This window comes from Condylura cristata, unplaced genomic scaffold (genome assembly GCF_000260355.1).
Source record: "Condylura cristata isolate star-nosed mole 26May11 unplaced genomic scaffold, ConCri1.0 scaffold00027, whole genome shotgun sequence".
Lineage (NCBI taxonomy): Eukaryota > Metazoa > Chordata > Mammalia > Eulipotyphla > Talpidae > Condylura > Condylura cristata.
In genome coordinates, this window is record NW_004567128.1 from 9464354 (window position 1) to 9488458 (window position 24105).

At 45.6% G+C, this 24105-nt stretch overlaps 1 protein-coding gene across 2 annotated transcripts in view; it reads left to right on the forward strand.

Moving 5' to 3' along the window:
• PHEX (phosphate regulating endopeptidase homolog, X-linked) overlaps positions 1-23769 on the forward strand; it is a 162415-nt gene extending 138646 nt beyond the window's left edge. The window contains exons 16-22 of one of the 2 annotated variants that reach the window (XM_004689912.2): positions 4164-4218; positions 9540-9607; positions 12022-12152; positions 15071-15136; positions 16139-16243; positions 20486-20562; positions 23650-23769. In XM_004689912.2, the coding sequence (XP_004689969.1) occupies positions 4164-4218; positions 9540-9607; positions 12022-12152; positions 15071-15136; positions 16139-16243; positions 20486-20562; positions 23650-23752 (605 nt within the window). In that variant the 3' untranslated portion in view covers positions 23753-23769. The remainder of the gene's footprint in view (positions 1-4163; positions 4219-9539; positions 9608-12021; positions 12153-15070; positions 15137-16138; positions 16244-20485; positions 20563-23649) is intronic. The other variant, XM_012730278.1, reaches the window with a different exon arrangement.
• The last annotated feature ends 336 nt before the right edge of the window (positions 23770-24105 follow it).

The following is a 24105-nucleotide window of genomic DNA, read 5'->3' on the forward strand; positions in this document are numbered from 1 at the left end:
GTACATTAGAATCCCAGCACTCAGCAGTGATTTAGCCACGATTTGTGTGCGTGCATCACAGATTGGGCAGTGGGTCTGGAAACGTGGTGCCTGGACCAGGAGGAGCACCCTGGGAACTTGTCGGAGCAGCACAGCCTCAGCCTTACCTCCAGACCCCCAGACTCAGAGCTGAGGGTGGGGCTGGCACATTGCCCTGGTGGGGTGCTCATGCGTGCAGCCTTTGAGAATCACAGGAAGAAATAGATGTGCTCACGCAGAGAGGCACTCGTTGACATGGCAGTGAGCTCTGCTGTAGGGTGATGCGTACATTCCCAATGTCCCTGCACTCCGCAAAACTGCATGAGAGCCACAAGCCTTGGGGGATAAGTGGGGTTAGAAAGGCAACAATCAGGGCCCTCCCTGGTGGCGCAACGGGTTAAAGCACAGCACTATGAAGCTTTCCGCAGCCACTGCAGCGCAAGTTTGACCCCCGGCCACGGAGCTGACCCACACGCCGCCGCAGACCTCTCCTGACCCGCCCGCTGCTCCCCTCAGCAGTGTACTTCATCCATCTGCCTGTTCTGCTCCCCACTCTGTCTCTGGGGAATCCTCTCACCGCCCCTGCATCTCTGGCCTGTACCCCAGCTCTGTATGCCTAAATAAGGAAATCTTTAAAAAACAAAGGCAACAATCAAAACAGGCAAACAATGAGTTGGCAGAAACAGCTTTCAAAGGTTTGTTCCCTTCCACGCTGTGCCCATGTCAGGGATTAGAAGAAATCAAATTATAAATAAAATAAATAAAAACAACAACAACAACAAAAAACCCCAGTCCTGATAAAAACTAAGCTGGGAGCGTACTGTAAATATGTTGCCTGCCCTGGCCGGCACTCGAGCTGTGCTGTGGAAGTGGGCTTCGGAGGGTGTGCAGCTCGCGACATTGTGTGGCGGAGAAGGACGGTCGTCTGGAGTCAGAAGCGATGTTTTTGCCCCAGATGCGGCGGGTGTCTCCTTACGCTGCGAATGCGGGGAGTGGGCCTGTTGGAGGGGTGCATTTTGTGTGTCCTGTGGGACGGAATTCATTGGGCTTCTATTTTATTTTATTTTGCTTTCACCTGTCCATTTTGCATGGATGAAATTGTGCATAAGCAAATGTGAAACTGGAGTTATAGCCTAGTTGTCCCCCAAGATATCAATTGCGTTGGGCAAATTGGCCTTTTCTGTTCCAGTGTCACAGCAGCACTGTCTGTGTGTAGATGGAGACTTGGGCTTACACGCCCATTGCATGTGAAAGGACCCCGTATGTTGGACTGAATGCTGCTTCCATTTTTCCACTTACTATTTTTCTTTCATTTAATACTACCTCTTAGGGCTTTTTCTATATCAGCCTGCAGTCATTTTCTAAAATGGCATTTAAAGCATTGAGAGATGACTGGATGACTCTCCAGAGTGCTTGCAACAATTTACACTCCCGCCCACATGCTCCCTGCACCCTGGCCAGTATTCGCTTTATCAAATTTATTAACTTTTGCCTCTCTCTCTCCCTCTCTCCCTCACACACATACAAACACACACACACACACACACACACACACACACACACACACACTGATAGAGAAAGGAACTTTAACACTGTGAAACAGATAGCGAGGTAAGGCGGGGTGGGGAGAAGAAGGAACCAAAATGGATAGGCAAGAAAATGGAAGGAAGCCTAAGCCTATTAAAAGGAGCGAGAAAGGAAAAAGAATCCCCTTCCCACTCATTGTTTACTGCTGCCTTGGCGAAACCCAGCTTATCCACGTTATGATGTCCAGTTGGCTCAGGTGGGATTCGATCCATCACTAGCTCCAGTCGACAGCTCCAAAAATGCAGCTTCAATAGTTAATCCGTTCACTTCGCTACAGTCCTGAGGGCATCGACGCCACTGTCGCTCAGTGTGGGCAGCGCGGCCCCACAGGCTGAGCAGATCAGCTGAGCAGGCTTGCGAGGGTGGTGCCCTCTGATAGCAAAAGCAGCAGAAGGCGGGGTTGCGGGGCGCAGGCAGGTGTCAGCTGTTTTCATGCAAAGAGGTTGGCGCTGGACATCAATGCTTCCAGCTGGGCGTATTACCAAGCAGGGAAGTCATAATGATTTAATAATTAAATCACATTGGTTTACGATCATTCTTTTCATTAGGAACTATCATTGCTTTTTGACGATATATTGTGTGAGAGGAAACTCATGCAAACACTGTGATTTGCATAGATATGGAATATGTATTTGCATATATAGATCTCCATGTCAGAATGATTTACTAAAAGTAATCACCAAATGAGGGGATGGAATAGTGATGTAAAGATGCCCGATATTTAAGGAAATGTAGAAAACATAAAGATTAAGGCGACACAGCTCCCTCAAAGGCAGATGCATTTTTCTTCATGGTTCTTAAAGCACCAGGAAAAGGGTCAGTACCAGCGGGGTCTGTCTTGGTTTGCAGCTCACCTTAGCACCTCCAACTCCCAAGCTATGACATTTTGAAGAGAACAGAAAGCGCGCGCACACACATGCGTTAGTTACGTAGAGTTAACATTGCATTTTTATTCAACCTTTAAATTTTTAAATATTATGTGTATATATCTCTCTCTATATTTACACCTTTCTTCATTTTGTACAGTTTATCATCTCAGTTGTAACCCCCGGGACACTTCATGTTTAAAGGAAGAACCTGCCTTCCTCGCCTCTCTTCTCTTGGCAGTGTCTGCTGCAGATGTGAGGTAGACAGAATTGTAAGAGGGAGCCAGGGAAGAAAAATCACTTGAGCTCAGTGGCTCTGACGCAGGCAAGGCCCTTGGCCTCTCCCCGCCCCCTCTACTGTGCTATGCATTTCCATCTGGGATGACTTGTAGCGGAAGCTCCTGGCATCACCTCAGGGGAAGATGCAGTGCTGAGTTGCAAGGGCAAAGCCAGGCTTTTCTCCCCCGATTCTGCACCCAGGGCCAGTTATGTAATCACTGGACCCAATGCCAAGTGAAAATGTGGGGGTCCTGGTTCAGAAAGCGGGGGCCACATGCTGTTGGAGGTGCCATCCTAGAAAGTTTTGTCCCCTTTTTGTGTGGCCTCCTTTTCTTATTGTGATATTTTTTATTTGCCATCTAATGCTGTTGCAAATGGCAAGAAACATTAGTTTTAAATGAGTAGCATAATTTTGTCATTCGTCCTTAGTTCGCACAAATGGAAGACTTTTAACTTGTCTGTGCATGCACCAGCTCACGAAGTTTGTATTTTGTAGCCTGCACGCTCACTGGTTCTGCCCAGAAGAGTAGAAATGCTGCATCAATGAACTTGGCGGTTTTGTTTTTAACTCTTAGTCTGTGTGCGCTGCACCAGCACTCTCCAGCTTCTGGATGAAATGTGGGAAAGGAAAGGGACGCTCTTTCCCATTCTCCCCACCAGCAGCTTCAGTGTATGTGGCTCGTGGCCAGGCGAGGGGAGGGTGACCATGACGGGCATGTGTGCTCTGGGATGCCATCGCTTCTTGGGGGCCGCCAGGGTCCCCTGCCCGCTTTGTCCTGGACGGTGTTGTGCTTACCTTGCCCTTGCTTTGAGCCTTACCGAGTCCCTCACACTTGGGCTTCCTGCGTCCTGTGCCCCTGGGCAGCGTCGCGGAGGCTGTCTGTGGACGGGGCATCTAGGAAGCAGGGGTGTGCGTCATGGAAATGGGGCTCCCTGGCCCCTGTGCTTGCTCCCGTGTGCGCTCCACCTGCAAAATCTAGTTCAAGACCAAATTACTTTTGGGGTTTCAAGAGACTGACAGGAAGCACTGGGCCAGGTACAGGGCCTTCCTGCAGAGTGGCGCGCCTGCATTGGGAAGCTGGCTCTCCTTGTCTGGGGGCTGATGGGGCACCAGCCCACACTGCCGCCACGCGCGCTCTGTGCTCACTGGCTCACAGCATGCACAAGCTGCCGGTGGTGTATCCATGCAGAATGGTGTCTTTGAAACTGGTGGCATGTGCTTTTTAAAAACCCAGTGGAATTAATATCATGCCAGTGACAGTTACATCCTTTGGAGGGCGCCCAGCTCCCTAAGGAGTACCTTTAAGAGGGGCTTCTGGACCCTTAAGGCTGAAGCTGGAACCAGGTACTCCTCACTGACTCAATCTCTCTGTGCCCCTTTCAGTTCTGACTCCTTGTTTGTATTCCTTCCAGGGTTTCCAGCAGGAGAGCTCCAGAAGCCTTTCTTTTGGGGAACAGAGTATCCTCGGTAAGTAAACTCGTAAAGCAGCCAGCTAGTGACGTGCTGCTTTGGCAGAGCACGGTACAAAGTAAGAAAACACTATAAAAAGAAAACAACGCCAGTGGTTGATCAGCAAAAGCAGGGCGTGGAACCTGGAGTGCATCAGCCCCCTCAGCGTGGTGCACACTTCTTTCCTCCTTGTTCTGAGGTAGGGCTGGACAGGAAAGTCAGCTCCCGCGTAGGTAGCATTCGATGCATTTATTCACTGTGCGCAGACTCATACTACAGTATGTGGACTTCGAAGAATGGTTGCTATTGGAGTTGATGTTGATGCATTTACAACTGGAAACCGTGTGAGAAAACGAGGGAAAAGCGTTCATTGACTAGCAACCGGTCTAGTTGGGCTGGGCCAGGTGCTAGCTGAAGGGAAGTAGTGGGAAAACAGGTGGAAGTATGATGTTGGGGGACTGGAATGTTGAAGATTTTGAACAAGTAAGAAAATAAATTTTGCCTTTAGGAATATAGCTTGGATAGAACAGGTGAAAACTGACAGTTTTCAGTCAGATTAATTGCAGCAGATTGTAGACTTCATAAGTCTGAATGTCTACGTGTAGTGGGAATCCTGATAATATCCATTGTCAGTAATATTGCCACTTCCGTACAGAAAATTCAGTCTTGATTTTAGAAGTTTTGTGCTTGTGTTTGGGTAAATGACAATTTAAGTATGATTATGTAATTTCAAAGGATCACATGCAGATGTAAATAAGGGGCCTGTAGAGGCAACGTTCAGATTGGGGCTTCTCCTGAAGAAGGCCCCATGACAAGGGTTTAGTGCAAGTAGTCTCTGGACGTTCCGTTTTTGGGAGGTGACACTGGCAATCACCAGTAGGCAGTGTGCGTTTTCTGTGGCGCCACACTGAATTGCTGTGAACTCAGTAACTTAAATCCACACACATTTATTAGCTTATACTTTTGTAGATCAGAAGTCCAAACCAGGGCATAGTGGGTGAAAGTCAAGGTGCGGGTGCGTTCTTTTTTGGCAACTCTGGGGGAGAGCCTATCCCCTTGATTGTCCCTCGCGTCTGCAGGTGACCTGCACTCCGTGGCTCAGGGTCTGCTCCCTCCACACGCAAAGCTAGTGACGTCATTTCACTCCCACCATTGTTCCATAATCCTCTCTTCTCCTGCCCCCCTTCCGTCTCTCTCTTCCAATTTTAAAGACCCTGGTGATTGTATTGGATCCACTCAGATGATCGAGGAAATCTATTTTAAACTCAGCAGATTAACAACCTGAATTCCCCTTTGCCCTGTAAAATCACTATCTTCAGAGCTTCTGGAGAAGTAGCACGTAGATGTCTTTGGTAGTGGGGGCATTATTCTCCTTAGCACATGCGTGGTACAAAGCCACTTTTCGCTCTGGGCCACTGGGGCTCAGTCCTGCTGGGGAACTGTGGGACATACTTTAGTGCCATATTATCTCAGGGGCGGGTGCAATATTCACCTTCCGTCATGGACTAGGGACTGCCACCAGGGATCCGACCGCCTTGGCGTTGCCCAGGTTAGAACATCAAGTCTTTGGTGGCCAGAGAAAGTCCTCAGGTAACTGATTTCAAGTACTGGGAGTGGGCCGCTGTCAAACCGGTGTGTTCGAAGGTGGTGAGCTGGAGGAGACATGAGCAGGCATCAGTACGCATTACTGAGGCCAAACGCCATCATTCTAATAAATGAAAATTCTTGGTTTGCTTTGACCTGCTCGATTAATATCAACCTAGACCATACATATTTGGGATCGATTTTCCCCATTGTTAGTATTAGAAATTTACACGTGTTTTCATCAAATTAAAGGTTTGGACTACACGTCCCCCATATTCCCATCAACTAAAAGTGTCTGAGAATTCCTTGCTTCTGCTTATCGTCAGCAGTTTAACTGAGCTGCCATTGTTGTGGTTATATAATTTTCATCTGGAGGCTGGGAACTAGTTTGGTTGGGTTTCGAAATTGGTGAATCAGTGAATTTGAATCAACCAGTTCCTGGGTCCGTGAGCGTGACTTCCTGCTATCCATGCCAGAATCATCGAAACTGGAAATAACGTCAGTGTCTGCTAGTTCAACCTTAAGCTGAGCCATATTTGCTACTTGAGTAAGAGATTTGATTTTTCTTTCTAAAGTGTTCTATGTTCTCACTGCAGCAATCTGTGCCTTATTAAGAGGTCTGACTAATTATTAGGCATCTTTTGGGTATTGGCACTGAAAATAAGGGACACTCGGGACATGGAGGTCACAGTTCCAGCGAGATGGCTTCTCCAGGACAGCGCAACATCTGTGCTGGGTGCACAGCCTGCAGAGCCAGCGGCCGGCCATCCTTTCTGTTCCTACTGTTCAGCTTGACGCCTCCTTTCCCACACCACTCTGAGCATTAGGGGCAGCAGCAAGCTGGGTTGTTTCTTGAGGAGAGAATCAGGACTGTTAATCGTCTACATTTCCCACAGTGTGTAGCGTTGAAATAGTGTTGGTAATAGAGGGAGGTCATTCTTCTCTTTTCCTTGCTTTAGAGAACTACAGTACTCAGCAGCGTGAACGTTCCCAAGAAATCCTAGGAGAAGGAAACCTGTTTAAGTGTTGTTTCACGTAGAGGTTTCTAAGCTCCCCCTCTTTGTGTGTTTTGGGAAATGTTGGTTTAGAATTCATGGCTGAAGAAGAAGAGTTGAAAGACCATGAGAAGCGAGCACTTGAAGGGAGCCCCTATTTTCGTGTTTTTGAAGGAAATGGTGGCAGAATGATCTATTTTATGGGGGGCAGGGACAGAGGGCATTTAGCTAGCGACCACACTAGACCAATAGATGGAAGACATGGGAAAGAGATTCCAGGCCAACATTAGGGAGAGCTGCTTTATTTGGAGCTGTGGGAGTAAGCTGCTCGCTGTTGGAAATGCCCACGGAGAAGCCTTGTTTATGGAGAAGTCTTATAATCCTTAGAATGGGTTTTTGCAGGGAGGACCCAGGCCTCCGATGACCTCAAAGCTACGTCCAACTCTGTGATTTTTATCAGTTTTTAAATCAGAGAGTAGACTTGCTGACAGTGTTAAGGTTGTGTCATTGTTGCCAGAAAATTCGATACATATATTAAACCCACGGAGTACTAGGAACAAAAGAGAAACTGAGTAGGTGGAAAACTTGTCTTCCCGATTTTATCTTTTTTCCTATTTTATTTTTGGATTTTCTGTGCAGAAGCCTTCCTGTGGCTGGCTATTTTAAAAGGCGTCTGAGTTTATTTTTTGATGACATGCTAATTTAAGCAATGTCCATTGATGAAATGGAAGATGTGAATTTACTATTATGAACCATCATGGTAAGGCTTAGCCTTGTAAAATTACCTTTTGTCTCTTGTCCAGAGGATTGCGATTATGTAATGTGAATTGGAACTTAGAATGATTCAATCATTTTCTGCACTCTCTATTCCTTTTGCAAGTAGGAAGCTCGTTGGAGCAGTCCCTCTTAAGGGACATTTATTGCAGAACAGCTCCTATAAGCTTCCACTGTTCATCCCTTGAATTCATCCAGTCAACAGCATTTGGCCGAGGGCTATAGGGAACTGAGTACTGTTCTCAAGGCTGAGAGGCTTGGGGAAAGGAAATGTTACGGGCTGAGCAGGACTAGTTAGTGCTGCAAAAATTAGCATTATGTAAAATTACAACTTTGTCCCTTACTGCTATGATAGCTGTATGATTGAAATGCATAATTTTACTCTTACTTCTTTAATGAAGGTTTGCAATGATGGAAAAACAGTAGGAAGCATTTTTTCAAATGCAAATTACCTTGCAGGAAAGAAATAACAAAGGAAAGAATTGCTACCAAGGGGAAAAATTAAATCTTACAGCACTTCCTTGGGTATAGTAGAGACAAACAATTAGCATGTTAAGGATCATTATGTCCTGTAATAACATGTTGCTTCAAAAATTCTCCTTCCTTCCACTTATGGGTCCTATCTATTTGCTGGGAGACTTTGATGTTGCATGTCAGGAACCAAATGTGAAATATTTTTAGCAGCATTGCAAATCTCAGGCAGAAGCCTCATAACAGGGACCTTCAATTGTCTGTAACTCTCATCGCACATTAGCTGTGACTAGTTAAGCCCCATTGTGCACTTGCATGAAATGGTAAAATTAATCGCTTAGTTAACCTTTGCTGCTTTCTTCCTGTGTCCTGGGTCGCGAGGGTCTAGCAGTAACCAAGGAGAGAAGGGTTTGGTGTTCCTGAACTTGCCGTGAAGAGAGAAGACGGGAGCCCTCTTTGTGCTTTCTTCACACATCATGCATGTGCTATGCTCTCGTTCAGGTCTCTGTTAATTACGTAACAGGCACTGTCAGGCACTCATGGCTTTGCGATTTGGGCAGGACTAAGCTGAGGCAATCTGTGTCTGTTCCACGTGGTGTTGACTGGGGCAGCTTGTCTGCAGCCAGAGGATCTAAGATGGCTGGCTCAGCCATCAGTCTGACGCCCCAGTCGGGTTGGCTTGAATGGCTACGGCTTCACTGGGCCTCGCTCTTCCTTTACAGTTCTCTCTCCAGTTGGTGAGCCCAACCTCTTGACACTGCAGCGCCCTTCCAAGGCGGCAAGAAATGAAAGCTCTTGGGTTTTTAAGGCCCAGGCTGTCACTCAACCCTCCTGTGGTCCCTTCCAGGCTTGGCGAAAAATAGATTGCCTCTTGCGTTCAGGGGTGGGTGAAATTATCCCTTGTGGATAGTCTGCCCTGTGCCTCCTTGGAGGTGAAGAGAAATACGACACCACCTTTCCACATCTGGCTAAGACTTCACAGTCTCTGCCCTCGACTTGTGAACTTGCCTGTCACAGAAGCAAAGAAACGTGACTTCCTTCCGAAGTGGAGCGCTCCCTTTTAAATCTCTGTTCTACTCCCGTTTTTTTCCTCACTCCATTTGGAAAACAATTTAACTTCTAAGCTTCTAAGTTTATAGTGAGTGTTCAACAGGTTATCAGATAAAAGATATAAACGGCATGTTTGCTGACACAGTCTTTTCAGACCCTGCTGCTGCTTTGGGTGTTTATAAATATGAAGTTCAGGAGCGGATAGAGGAGCGTGGAAGTCCTAGGGCTGGAAGGGGCTTTAGAAGTCATCTCTCTCTCTCACATCCCTCAAGGAGGGTGTGTTGAGAGGTTTTTTTTTTTTTTTTTTTTTTTTTTTACAATTTTCTGGGTGTGACTATTACATTGTTATTACTGCGATTATTAGAAAACAGATTTATCTTTGCTTTTCATTGAAAAAAAAATGTAAAGGATCGTGCTCTGAGATTGTGCTTGTAATTTTGTCCAAATTATGTCTTTATGCCGTAGATCTCTGAGTTATGGTGCTATAGGAGTAATTGTTGGACATGAATTTACACATGGATTTGACAATAATGGTAAGTCTGGCTCACTGTATTAGCTGCTGCTTTTATCATACTACTGATTATACGGATGTTAATTGTGCCATCCTCATGGATTGAAGATTATCCAAAGTGGTATGATTGCTGGTGGAAAACTTTCCTCTGTGTCTTGTGGTGATAGTTTGCAATAACAATAATTGTTTCCATTGGTCATGGGGTAGAATGACAAAAAAAAAAACACCTTATAATTCCAATGGAATTAGCTTTGCATTTTGATCAGGCTTCCATAGCTGCCACAATGGTTATATAGGAATTGCTTTATAGTTTTTATTGCTTTTGGTCATTTCTTCATCCATCACCTTGAGATGTTCTCTCTGTAAGTGTGGGCTCTGCTCCCATGGTGATTATGCAGGCTGCCAAGTTAGGACTCAGCGAGTTAGGATTCTGCAGGAGCTTGATGGGCTGGTTCTTTTATGCTACTTCAAGTATTACGCAATGCCTAATCCCTATTTTTCTTTATACCGGCCTATAGTCAGAGTTGTTTTTAAAGGCTTATGCTGTTGTAATAGTGCTATGTTATAGAGTATGCTATGTAACTTGATGACATTTCAGGGAAAGCAAGGAGCAGAAGATAGCATCAGCAGAAGAAATGATTTGCCCTTGGAGTGTCACCTTCATTTTTATTCAGCATTCCTTTCACTTTGGAGCATTTAGAAAGCCACATGAAATCTCTCAAGCTTATGATTTAGCAGCAAGTCACCGCTCCGTCCACACCCATCCCCACATGATGATGCGCAGGCAGCTTCGTGGGCCCGGCGGGCCCAAGGAAGCGCTGTAGAGAAGGGGCCCCCCTCTCCCTTGTCTCTCTGGCATGTCCAGCGTCCTTTCTCGGATGCCTGCCCCCCTGGGCCAGAGGCCCTTTTGGGTCATCTGCTCTGGACAGTTCTACCATTCCCACCAAGCCTCTATAGTCACCTGTTTTTCTCTTCCCTGGTCTTCCCTTCCTGTTCAAATGGAGCTGCCTTGCACCCCAGCGCAACACTGCCTGTCCTTGCTGGTTTAGTCTGGCTGCGAGAAGAGTCAGTCAGTCACAGGAAAGAAATGAAAGCCAGTAGTCCTCTCTTGAGTCTAGGTCATTCTTTCTGGGAAACTTAGAGTTTTCCTCTAGAATCTTCTGGAGGCCTTCTGGAGTCTTCCTCAAAGGACAGAATCTAATGATGGCAATTTTACTGTGTAAGCAGTACTCAGAACAGTGTGTCACACATATCGACACATGCCTGGTAACTACTTGGTGACTGATCGGTGGTGGGTGAGGCACAGGCTCTCCCAGGGGGTGACGGAAATGGTGCCCAGCCTTGCGGAAGAGTTATGGGTTGTTCCAATGATGACCTTTGCTTATCAGACTTTCTTGGAGGCCCAAATAAAGTGTTCTCCGCATCATTAAATTCAAACCAGTGGTGACCTTGACTTTAAGAGATAGTCAAATACACCTGAACTTTAAAAAATTTTTTTTTGAAGGGTGTAGAGAAAACGAAGGGTGACTCTATAGTAACAGAAACATACTTAATAAATACACTTCTTCCATATGTTCTGGAGATTTCCATTCTTGTCCCAAGTTCTCTCTATTTTTTAAAGATTTATTGATTTATTCACACAGAACTGGGGAACAGGCCAGAGGCACAGGGGCTGCGAGGATTCACCAGAGGCAGAGTGGGGAACAGAACAGGCAGACTGATGAAGCACACTGCTGAGGGCAGACCAGGAGAGGTCTGCTGCGCCATGCGGGTCACATCCCTGGCCGGGGATTGAGCTTCATGGTACTGTGCTCTAGCCCGTTGTGCCACCAGGGAGGAACCTCACGCTCTCTTGTTAGAGCGACCTTCCCGTCACAGCAGGACAGACAGGCCTTCCATCCCCCTGATGTCTGTGGAATGATTCATAACAGAGGTTTTATGTGTCTCTTGGTCTGGCAACTCGGAGGAAACACACTCCCATCGGCTGAGTCAGGGCCTGGGTGGCTCGCCGGGAACGACTCCCCTGGCTGTTTCTCTGGATCGTTTGGAATTTCACTGGCCGTGATGCTCTGACTCCCTGCATGAGCTTTCTGAATGAAGTCATTTCATTTCATAATCCAGAGAACATTTTGTGTTAGATCAGGTGAAAACAAGGAATCTTTGAGTGGGTAAGAATAATGTGTGCAATGAGTTGATGGATCATATTTTTAATGCTCTTTGTTCCTTACACAGAAAGAACCTTCTCAGTCCCCTTTCTTCTACCTTCCCCTTTGACAATGAGCCCGCGGCACCGCAGAGAAGGCAGGAACTGCCCCCACCAGTGGTCCCTGCGGCCGGGCCTCCCCTTTCACGGCTTGTCAAAGTGAGGGAAAGTGACGAGAAAGAAATTGGTGTCCATAAATAAAACACATGTCCTTTTCCTTTTCCTGTCTCTAGGTAGGAAATACGATAAAAATGGCAACCTGGATCCGTGGTGGTCTGCTGACTCGGAGGAAAAGTTTAAAGAAAAAACGAAGTGCATGGTTAACCAGTATAGCAACTATTACTGGAGGAAAGCTGGCTTAAATGTGAGTCCAGCTGAGGTCAAGGGGCAGCCTGCGGGTCGTGCTGCCTCGCTTCGAGGTTAGCTTGCTTGTGGCCCATTGCTTTTCCACGTGTGGTTTCCAGACCCAGAGCCTCGGCCTCCCCTGGGACCTCGTGCGGAATGCCAACTCGGAGTCCGAGTCCAGACCCCTCCGCGGTCTCGGCGGGTGGGCCGGCAGCCTGTCTTTTCACAAGCCCTCAGGTGGTTCTGACACTGGGTCAAGTTTGAGACCCCTGGGCCTGAATCGTTTTCCTGCTTTGAGATTAATGTAGAAAGTCCAAGAGCAAAGAGAGGCAATAGAATTCTTCTACATCTATACTCCAGATCATTTAAAAAACATTCCTTCGAAACTACTGCTTAGGTTGAAATCATGGAAATGAAACCTCACTGATTTGAACGGGTGAGTCTGAGTTGACCAGGACCACTGACTCATAGAAGGGTGAACAAAAGCAGGTTCCGTGTAAACTGTTGATGTGCTGTTAGATCTACAGTTATAGATAGATGTAGGTCCAAAGCTTGGCCTCACCAATTCCAAGTGTTAATAATGTGGGCAGGTTCTTTAACACTCGCGAGTCTCAGAGTGTCATCTGGTAACTCTTTCTGACCTCATCAGTTTGTTAGAAGAATAAGACGAGTGCAGCAATGCAAGGCCCTAGCATAAGGCCTGACACATGCTAAATGCTCAGTAAATGGGAGTTCTTAATGCGAATACATTGTGACACACTCACAGGCACCCAAATCTAAGCAAAACCATAGTGACAGATTTGTGAACTGAAAAATAAAATAGAAGAGCAGGTGTCTTGGAGAAAGGGAAAGCAGACTGCCTGGATGATCATATGCAGGTATGGGTGCTCCACTTTTCACTTCACTGCAACAAACACAAGCTGACTGGCCAGCTTACTTTACATATGTGGAGACTGTGACTTGGCAATTAAAATCCATGCTAGATTCCAGCTAGATCAATATGACTCCCCAATCCATACTCTTCCCTGATATTATTATGCCTCTAAATTCACTTTATGCCTGTATGTGAGGAGGAACTACTCCACAACATCCATTTTGGTCAAAGTGTCAGGTTTTGAAACTGAACTCTGACAAATGTGTACCTTTGTCACAAGGACGATGGGAAGGGCATGCCTATCTCAGCATGAAGGCGCTCAACCATCAGAAAACAGCCTCAGTCTCCTTCCCACAGGAGAGGCAAGCGCTTCCTTTGTGGATAGAAAGGGCCATGCTTTATTTTTCTGACTCTGCTGTGGAGGCGAGTCCTCTCGGCCCGAAACTTTGTGGTGCCTAGAGGGAGCACCACACACGCCATCCGTTAGCAGCTGAGTCCTGAAAGGCCAACCCAGGGCCATGCGGCCTACTAAGGTGCTACAGGGTAGGAAGAACCAGCGGGATGTGGCTACCCCAAAGCCTCTCATTCACATGCAGCTTAGAGGAGCGAGGAAGATTAAATTCAAGCATGAGTGAATATAGAGAAAAGGCCGAGACTTAAGACAACACAAACTTACCACTTTACAGCTGTATCTGTCTGTCCCGGTTCTCAGACGGCTAGGATTATGGCATCCTCTGGGCTGCTTTTCTGTCCAGAACTGTTGGGGAGACTCTGTTAGACTGTGACTTTGCCTTCTCCAGCTTTTCGAGGCTGCCCACATTTCCTGGCTTCTGCCCCCTTCCTGTTTTCCAGGTGGGCAGTGCCCTGTCGAGGCTTCTCACACCACCCCTGTCTCACACACTCTCCTCCCTTCCTTCTCCTGTGTATAGGGGAAGCTGGTAGTTCCAGTGGCCCCATTTGGATAATCCAGGTGGTGTCTCCACCGCCACCTCCTTAACCTAGTCGGATTTTTATTTAAAGTCCCCTTTGCCACACAAGGTAACATCCATAGGTTGTAGTGATTAGGGCATCGGTATCTTTGAGGTGGGGGCATTCTGCCCCTCATGACAAACCTTTTCTCTAAGGGGACAGACAGTCAGTAATTTGGGCTTTGTGGACCACACAGGCTCTGTGGCAACTCTGCCACGGTAGCCAGAGAACAGCCACAGACAGTCTGTACACAAATAGGCGTGGCTGTGTTTCAGTAAAGCTTCATTTATGGACCCTGACATTTGAACTTCACATCATTTTCACAGTCCCCAAACATCCTTCTTTCAATATTCCCCCCCGAACCATCAAAAAGGTAAAATCCAGTCTTGCAGCCCCTCCAAAGACATGCAGCCGGTCGGATTGGACTCGTGGGCTGTAGTGCTCTAGAGGATCTTTTCCTGAAACACCACGGAAGTGTTTAGCAAACAGTCTTCCACTGCACCCAGGAATTCCTTTGCCCTGCTTGGCTGGCTGGCTGTCTTGCCCACTGCAAGCCTCTGCCTTGCGGGCTGTGCTGTCCAACCCTCCCCCCCCCTTTTTTTTTGTTTCGGATGAGACCCGCCCTCCTTTGAATTTTGCATGGAAGTTGCTGAAGGCAAAATGGGGATAGTTGGTCTGGAAATCTTGTTCCTGAGCAGATGGTAAATTCTGACATAGAATCATACTGAAAAGAAAACTCAAATTACGTTAGTTAATCAGGGAAAGAAACCTGTATATCGACATTTCTATTTTCTCCCTCTTAAACCAGAGTCACTCAGAATATTGTTAATATTTTATTGGTGCTTGATGACTTGGTCAGAATAAAGAGGTGGGTGAGAGAGAAAAACGCGTAGCTTTATAAAGTAGAAATGGTTCTCTCATGAGCACCTTGCTGCGGGTTACTCTGCGATCTCACCATACATCACAACTCTCTCTGATTTATTGACTGTAATTTTCTCTTTAAAAGATGACACTTTTTCTTACAATCAAGTTCATGCCTCTTGCTGAGTGACAGTTGGCTGTGAAACACACTTTTTTTCCTTTTCTTTGGGCAGGTGAAAGGGAAGAGGACCTTGGGAGAAAATATTGCCGATAATGGAGGACTACGGGAAGCTTTTAGGGTATGTGCTGCTGCATCTGCTGTGATTTGAAAAAATTAAACTGGAAAACATTGTATAGTGCACCTCATTTTTACAGAGACATGTTTTTGTGGAGTTAGATTTCTGTATATCCTATAAGTTTCTCTATGTTTCTGTAAATAGAAATATATTTCCCCCTTGACTCTCACTCTATTATATGAACAGAGCTACATTTCTGTCTATTTTTTTTTGAGGTGCATGGTCACCCTAAAGAATAATATTTGCAATTAATCATGCATGTAAAGGATAGTTTGCAGAAGATAGAGCCAGAGCAATATCAGAGCAGGGCACGGACATCTCCTCGGGGTTAGGTTCCTATGACTTTTCCTCGAGTACTGCTCTCTCCTGGCGAAATAACAGACGTCTAAATTATTGCCAGAGTGGGCCAGGAACAGGTCCATCACAGTGTTCTCATCAGCCATGGTCTGCGGTTCAACAAGAAACAGAGGAATGATGTGGAAAGATTTTCATGAAGCTTCAATGCATTCAGTGTGAAGACCAGCCTAGTATTCTGAGGCAGTATCTGTCTTGTATTCTTGTGAAAATATATTGATTTTATTAAAGGACCGTGGCAGAAGCTGATTGTGTTCTTTTTTACTGGGCAAAATTAAAAATTGGCAATATGTTGACTCCTAAATTTTATACCAGGAGGCTTTGCCACTGGGTTAGATTTATTTGTTCTCTGGAGGACATGGAAAGAACAGCTTTCATCTCCTTTATTCTTTTTTTTTTCGAGTTATTTGCTATTTGAATATTTTGGTCCAGCTGCTTTCAATAAATATAGCGCATGTAAAGTCTTTTCGTAGGTGAGTCCACCTCACCGTTAAGCAGTCGGACATTGACTTGCATTTCCAGGTGTTTGCTTTAAAGGAAAACTGGGCAGGATGAGGGTTGCACATGGGCAAGGACATTTAATATCTGTGCTGGATGAGGGCAGAGTGTGCCCTTACTGCAGAGGCTCATTGATGCCGCTTCTCTCGTCAGGCTTATCGGAAGTGGGTGGATGACAAGAGGCAGGGAGTTGAGGAGCTTCTCCTGCCAGGCATCAAATTCACCAACAACCAGCTCTTCTTCCTGAGCTACGCTCACGTGAGTAGACCGAGGAAGGGGTAGCAGACCAGAAACGTGGGGTGCTCATGTGCTCCCTTGATCAAAGATTTGGAACAAAAGTTCAACAGCATACCTTTGACTTCAGTTCAAAGTATCTTTCCACTTTTTTTTGGGGGGGGCGTATGTTTCACCTTAAAGTCCTATGGGACGTAATTACCTGATTTGGTGGAGATTTATTAATTATTTTTTATCAAGCGAGTGACCAGCCCTCCGTTGACATGTTTGGTAATTCTTTACTGTGTCCTGCCTTCTTAATGTATTTCCTGCTATTTGCGACCATTTCTAGTGACTCGTTCTTTGGCTTTCACGGCCCCGCCTTTTCCTGCACCCCTCCTTCTACTTTGCCTCATTTGTTGCCTTTGTCCGCCACTCTCAACCTGTCGGGGACCCTCACGGCCACGTTCCCCACTTCCAAATGAATATGGAAGACTGCTAGAGCTGAGAAACTGCAACAAAGGTGAGGAGAGCCATGTCACTATTATGAGTCTAATGGGTCCTCTGGTCAGACATTGAAAGGAAGACGTACGTGCACGTACACTAAAGACAGTTCTGAGCTGGAATCTCTGACTCGTGAGGCCAGTGCCTATTCTCTGTTACTGGTTATTGCGCTGGCTTATGTCACAGACGCGTAGGCCTCATTTCCAGGGAAGTCAGGGAGGGGCGGCTGAGGGTTCTGACACGTGGCCTCACGGTGGGCAAATGCACATCTCTGTTCAAATCTAGATGGAAGTTTCCATAGTACAACTTTTTGTTCCTCAGTCTTTGCATTTGCTACTCAGTAAGCACATTTATTCCTAAGTTGTCTTCAGCCAGTTCTGGTTGAAGAGCCTTACCCACTGAGGTTTGGGGTATCTTTTTTTTTTTTTCCCTGAAAATGATATGATAGTACTAAATACATTAGTTAGTATGTCAATAACAAAACTGGAGTCATCAACAAAATGTCTTTCCATTTTAGTTTCCCCCTTCCAGCAATAGCCCCCACTCCATCTCTGAGTCTTTCTGCCTCGAAAACTTGGATTCTTAGGTTTTATCTGACTTACATAGCTTTGTTTTTATGACACAGTTCACTGAACATAGATGTTTTATCTTTTTTACTGCTCCTTGGATTCAAGTTCTTTGTCTGTATTACCCTCTCATCATCTATAGTCCTTGAGCTCTTCTGCTCTAGATTATCTGAACAGCCTCAAGGCATGTTCTCCTAACTTTGGCATATTTCCACCCGTCTGTCTTACGTGTCACTGAAATACCAATTCCACTTCATTACTGACTTGCTGAAGGAACCTCAGTGGCTCCCAAGTGCCTAACACGTCTAGATGACTTTCCTTTCTCTCTTTAAAAATTTATTTATTTATCCCTACAGAACTGGGGTACAGGCGAGAGGTGCAAGGGCTGTGAGAAGCTTCACCAGATACAGAGTGGGGAGCAGAACAGGCAGACTGAAGAAGTACACTGCTGAGGGGAGCAGCGGGCGGGTCAGGAGAGGTCTGCCACGCCATGGGGGTCACCTCCGGGGCTGGGGATCAAACTCGCACTGAAGCGGCTGTGGCTCACTTGCAGTGCTGTGTTTTAACCTTCTGAGCCACCAGGGAGGGCCTCTAGCTGACTTTCAATGTTCTCCTCATCCTGACCCACCTCTGCCTGACCAGCTCTGAATTCCTTGAGCTCTACAGGTTCTCCAGTAGCCAGTGTTCTCACTTCCATTTCACAGTGTGATGGGCCAGCACTGTCTAGGTGGCTTTTGCTATTGCTTTTATTTCTATAACATGATCCTTCTTCTTCTCAGATTATTTAACCCCCTCTTCCTCTGTCAGAATCCATGTTGAGTTCTACCTCTTCCACACTTTCCACAAACGTCCCCAAAGATTCCCATTCTCATTAAAAAAAAAAAACCAAAAAACTCCTTTGTGCTTTCCCTCATGACCATGCAATTGGCTATTTAATTGTCTGCCAAATGTTGTAGACTTTTAGTTTTATTTCCACAGCTGAGCTTTGGATCCCAGCACTTATGTGTCTTTACAACACCCAATAAAATGTGTTGGCAATACTGAGGACACTTGACATTTTCATATCTGCGTGGAACAGATAGAATGAACACAGTTCAGCTAAAGAGATTCTTTTGGGTCATTACTGGATCATAGGTCTAAAATAAGCACACACAAAATAGAACTTTCTAGAGCAAGGGTTGGCAAACTAGGACTCAGTAGCCAAATATGGCCTATTCTCTGTTTTTATAACTACGGTTTTATTGGAAGGCAGCTTTACTCTTTCATGTACATACTGTGCGTGACTGGTTTTGTACCACAACAGCAGAGCTGAGTAGTTTCCACAAAGACCTTCTGGTCTGCAAAGCCTAAAATGTCTACTGTCTGTCTCATTACCAAAAAATGTCTGCTGGCCCCAGCTCAGAAGACAAAGTACAAGGTCACCAGTTCTTACCAGTTATATCCTGGCCTGCAATAGCTCTTTGTAGATGAAGTAAACTGAGAATAACATTGCCGTCATAATTTTGAAGTGTCTCAAATTCTCAACCATATCTAATTTATTTTAAACTAACGGGATTTAGGGGGAAAAAATGGAAAGCTATTTTATATCACTAATGAGAAATTTATCTTAGAGCTTTTCCTCCTGACAGAATGAGGAGATTTTCAATCTTTTGCACATTGAAGTAAGTCTGCTTATAGGGATAGTGAAGTCATTTTCCCTCCTGGGAAGGTATTAGGAAAACAGTAACAACTTTAATGTGTTTTCAGAAATCCCTTAAGTGACATAGGAAGCTAAGACAGTACTACATATTAAAAATTTAAGAATATAAGACAGCATTTAAAAATGAGGTAAAATCAAATGCCAGAGACAGTTACACTTAGCTAGCATCTGGAGATATTAAGGAAAAAATATGTTCCAAGGCATCTTCAAAGTCAAATTTAGAACACGGTGACTGACAGTCTTTGTCCGCAGCGATGGCATCACGTTACCTCTCTTGCTTCCTGTATCCCTGTTGTAGCACAACCTGTCAGCTTTCCCCCCAGATGCTCTTCTTCTCTTTCTACCCCTCGCCATTCTCACTCTGCTTCCTTCGGGTCATTCGTGAGAATCTTCCTGGGGCCCACAAAGAATCGGACCAGTCTCTAGTTTTCCCCTCTTCCTAAATACCTCTGCCAGATAACTTTTTAAAAAATATATGGTTTTATCACTTTCCTGCTCAAAACCAATGTTTCCATGTAACGTAAACACTAGCCTGTTGCACAGACCTTCAGAAACCTGGCACCCTCCTCCTGCGCCCCTGATTTTCCATGGCGGCTCACTCGGTACCTCGCAGTCCTGCTGAGCTGAATGTCTTGCTTTTTGTTCAAATGTGTTCTGCTCAAATGTGTCGTTGCTTCCATTTCCCCCTCCATTTGGAATTCTCCCATCATATTCACGTGGCCTAGTTCTATTCACGCTTCAGAACACACTTGGGGCCAGAATTAAGTAGATCGCAGTGCAGGAACCAGGCGAATTTATTTCTTGTTCATGCTCCAGATCCCACATGGTTCTGGGTTTGGAGTGTCGCTCTGAGCATGCACATCCATGGTCACCACCAGGGCAGGAAAGAAGCCTGCGGTGATGTGCACTGCCCCTTCATGCCGCATTTTAAATTGTTCTTACGGCAATGAAGTCTTTCGCCTGCCAGGGAACTTGTTTTTAGGTGAGATAGATGAACCTTCTGCTGACACTTCACTGTTCGGAGCAAGTCATATAGCCATTGCTGACTTCAGAGGAGCTAGAGAAGTGTCCTATGCAAGGTGCAGTCCAGGGTCAGGCAGGCAAGGCAGTCGGTGCAAAGAACTAACTTCTCCTGGCCATCTGAATAGTGGATGGTGGATCCATCTTGGTGGCTTGAATGAGTATGGTTGACTTTGAGAAGAGCTCATCTAAGCATCACGTTAATTGACTGAATATATTCCTTGCCTCTTGGACATGTACACTGTTCTCTTGATCTAAAGCTTTTGTCTGGAAATCTTCCTAATTTACTCCAATTGTGCAGTTATTCACAATGATAAAACTACTCTGGAGCTGAGAATAGTGGATGTTACTACTCGCGAAGGTTTTGTCTTATCTACGGAAACTGTTTGTCATCCATTGATTCCAAAATTACTCTTTTGTATAACGTGAAACAGTTAAGGCAATAGAAGATGTGTGATTTGAGTGAAACGGAATCATCAGGATGCCTTTCTTTTCTAGGTGAGGTGCAATTCCTACAGACCAGAAGCGGCCCGAGAACAAGTCCAAATTGGTGCTCACAGCCCACCTCAGTTTAGGTAAAGAGGCAAATGGGGCACTAGTTTTTAGCTGCATCTAGCCTCCTCCTTCCCTAACCCATCACCTGGCGCTCCCCCAAATAGGTCATTGGAACAGCAGTTTGTTGTGAACAGTGCTGTCTTCACTGTGCAGGCGCGACACTCTGGCCCTGCAGAAACTGGGCACCTTTTCTGTCATTAGTAAGAAGCTGATCTAGGCAGCATGCTCTCAGCGAAGTTTCTATCGTGGACATTGGCACACACTGCTAGTGCTGCGTCAGGAGGTCTGTAATGTGGACTCCAGACAATAGTGTTCAGAGCAAGTCCCATTTATTACCTCCCAGTGTTTGAAAGGCGGGATTCTGTGGGGGCAGGAGTGAGCTGGGGGCTCAGCAAATGGGAATATTTGCTGGATCGCTCCACCTTCTTTCTTCTACTGCTGGCCAAAACATCTCTCTTTTCTTTTATCATTTTTTAAAAGATTTATTTATTTATTCAAATAGAACTGGGGTACAGGCCAGAGATGCGGAGGGTGAGAGGATTCACCAGAGACAGAGCGGGGAGCAGAACAGGCAGATTGTCGAAGAACACTGCTGAGGGGAGCAGTGGGTGGATCAGGAGAGGTCTGTCACGCCATGTGGATCTCCTTCGGGGCAGGCGGGGATCGAACTTATGCGGAAGTGGCTTAAGGTTCTTAGGGCTGTGCTTTAACCCGCTGCGCCACCAGGGAGGGCCCATATCATCTTTTTTTTTTTTAAGATTTATTTATTTATGCATACAGAACTGGGGTACAGGCCAGAGATGCAGAGGGTGAGAGCATTCACCAGGGACAGAGTGAGGAGCAGAACAAGGCAGATCGAGGAAGTACACTGCTGAGGGGAGCAGTGGGACGGTCAGGAGAGGTCTGCCGCGCCATGTGGATCTCCTTCGGGGCAGGCGGAGATTGAACTCATGCGGAAGTAGCTTTAGCTTCTTAGTGCTGTGCTCTAACCCGCTGCGCCACCAGGGCTCCACGTCTCTCTTTTCTTAGCAGAGGATGACATCGTATGTGCTGTGCTTTAAGACACCTAGAGCTCTGGCTTATTTTGTGCTATAGAATATCCTGCTTGGTGCTTCCTGTTCCTTCATGCAGCTGATCAGCAGACACAGCTAAGCACCCACCTTCAGGGTAACTCCAAGTACAAAGAAGGGGAGATGGTGATTTTGGCTGTTACAGTGCAGTTCTAGAGTCATATGCTCCACATTGTGGCCTTTGTTTGAAATTGTAACTTGAAACAATTGTTTATAGAGAAAGAGAAAAAGATTATGAATTCTGATCTTATTTGTCAGAATGAATAACATATGAAGTAAATATAAAGTTACTTGCCCTGTGCAAGGTTTCTAGCATAGTTTGAAGGAAATGAAAAAAATCATACCATTCATTCATTCTTTGCTTAGAACACATTCTATCTGAATATCTTTCTATTTAATGATTAAACGAATCATTAGCATACGGCAAGCAAGTCATCTTAAGTTCCTCATGCATTTTAAAATCTTATTCAGAAAAACCTTGCCTCAGAAGTACCTCAGAACTTGACTATAAATTACCCAATAGCACAAAAATCTAATCACTGTGTTGGAAATTCTCCCCCACTAGGCTACACCGTCACGAGCGGTGACAGCCTCTCATGCACTCAGATGTGCTCCCGCTGACAAAGGCTGCAGATGGAAACACACAGTAGACGAGTTACTCACCACATAAGTTCTTAGGAACTAATTTCCTTTTACTAACTAGTTGCCTGTGGTGTTGTATTTTAGCTGAGAATTTGCAGAGCGTGCTTACTAATCAGCAACTGAATTCTACCTCTAACACTTGCCCAGGGTAAATCCCATCATGCGGCATCCATCCCTACGCATACATCCCAGCTCTGCAACGCAAAAGGTTTGGGCCATTTTTGGACACGGGCCATTACATTCATTCAAGTGCCCACAGGCAACAAAGTCATCAGGGAAGAATCAGTCAATGACTGAGAATGTTCAGTCTTTAGTCAACCCTTTGAACACGTACGTAGTTGAGTAAGAAATAGATGGTGCGGGCGGGGCAAGTTTTGTGGCTTGTTAGTGAGGTCTGCAATAGCTATAGATTTGGAGTGCAGAAATAACACAGCGGAAGTAGCATTTCCAAAAGGCAGTTACAATCAAGAGTGCAGAGGAAAAATCTGCAGTCTTCACTGCAATCGGGGAACTTGCAAGAACACCAGATCTCAGCGTTAATTCCAGTAAAGCACTACTCATCAATGACAACTAGCCACCACTCATTAATTTGTTGGTGGCATGAACCGAATTCTAGATAAATATGAGCCTTCAGAGCTAATGGGAATTGAGAGAAAACAGCTTTGTAGATTGGACTGAATTCCTTAAAGAGAGCTGGAAGTGCAACAGCCTGGGTGATTCTTATTGAGACAACACTGAGGGAAAGAACACGCTGCGTGATTCCGGTGACAGGAGGTACAAAAACAGGCAAAACTAATCCATGATGGGAAGGGTCAGCCTAGAAGTGACAGCATCTAGGCACTACTGGTAGGTCACACAAGGGAGCTTCTTCCATGCCGGAAATACCCCATCTTGACCCATCTTAACATGGGTAGAGACACATGAACAAGTCGGTGAACTTTGCACTGAGACATGTATACTTTCTACCACTTAAACCTTCCCAAAAAGTTGCTATAAGTTTGTAGAAAAGTCAAGTTTATAAGACTTTGTAAATTTACAGAAATATACAACTTAAAGGAGTTGCATAGCCTCCAGTTTATAGGAACTCGCAGGTGCTTGGTGATTAATAGCAGTATTTTCCCGGTATTCAGAGGTACCGGTTAGTCTCAGCTCTATTTATTTCCATGGAAATTTACCTGAGGGCCAGTTAGTTCTGTGATGCAAATATTTGCAGTGGAAATGCTTGGGAGTAACTGCTGGACACGATTTCCTTCACCATCTTGGGCTTCAGTTATCTTCCCTGTTGACAGATGAAACAAAGGCAACATCCTTTGAGCAAGATGCTGCTGCACTTTTAGTCAGAACCTGTTGATATGTAAGAATGAAGTGACACATGCCTTCGTCTTTCTTTTTCAGGGTCAATGGTGCAATTAGCAACTTTGAAGAGTTCCAGAAAGCTTTCAACTGCCCGGCCAATTCCACAATGAACCGAGGCACGGACTCTTGTCGACTGTGGTAGCCAGACCACTGCTTTCTCCAGAGTGGCACTTGAAACTCATCATCCTCCACTTAGGCCCCATGTTCCCCTGAGGACTTTAATTTTAACGCATCTTTGCGATTTGGGTAGCGCTTAGATTGAAACGATATCTCGTCAGCGTTTTAGGGCTTAATGCATGGAATTCAGGAAGGGGACCGAGTATGTTTCTTTAGAAAACCAAACCAAGAAAAATAAACCCCGAGGCTTTGCTTGTTAAAATGCTACCTGCTCAAGTGTTGCTAGTCCGCTCAGTGTGGAACACACTGTTTTAATCTCTGGCTTTGCAGGGGGCCCAGGTAGAATGGGCAGAGAAAACATCAGCCCCTAAACTCGTA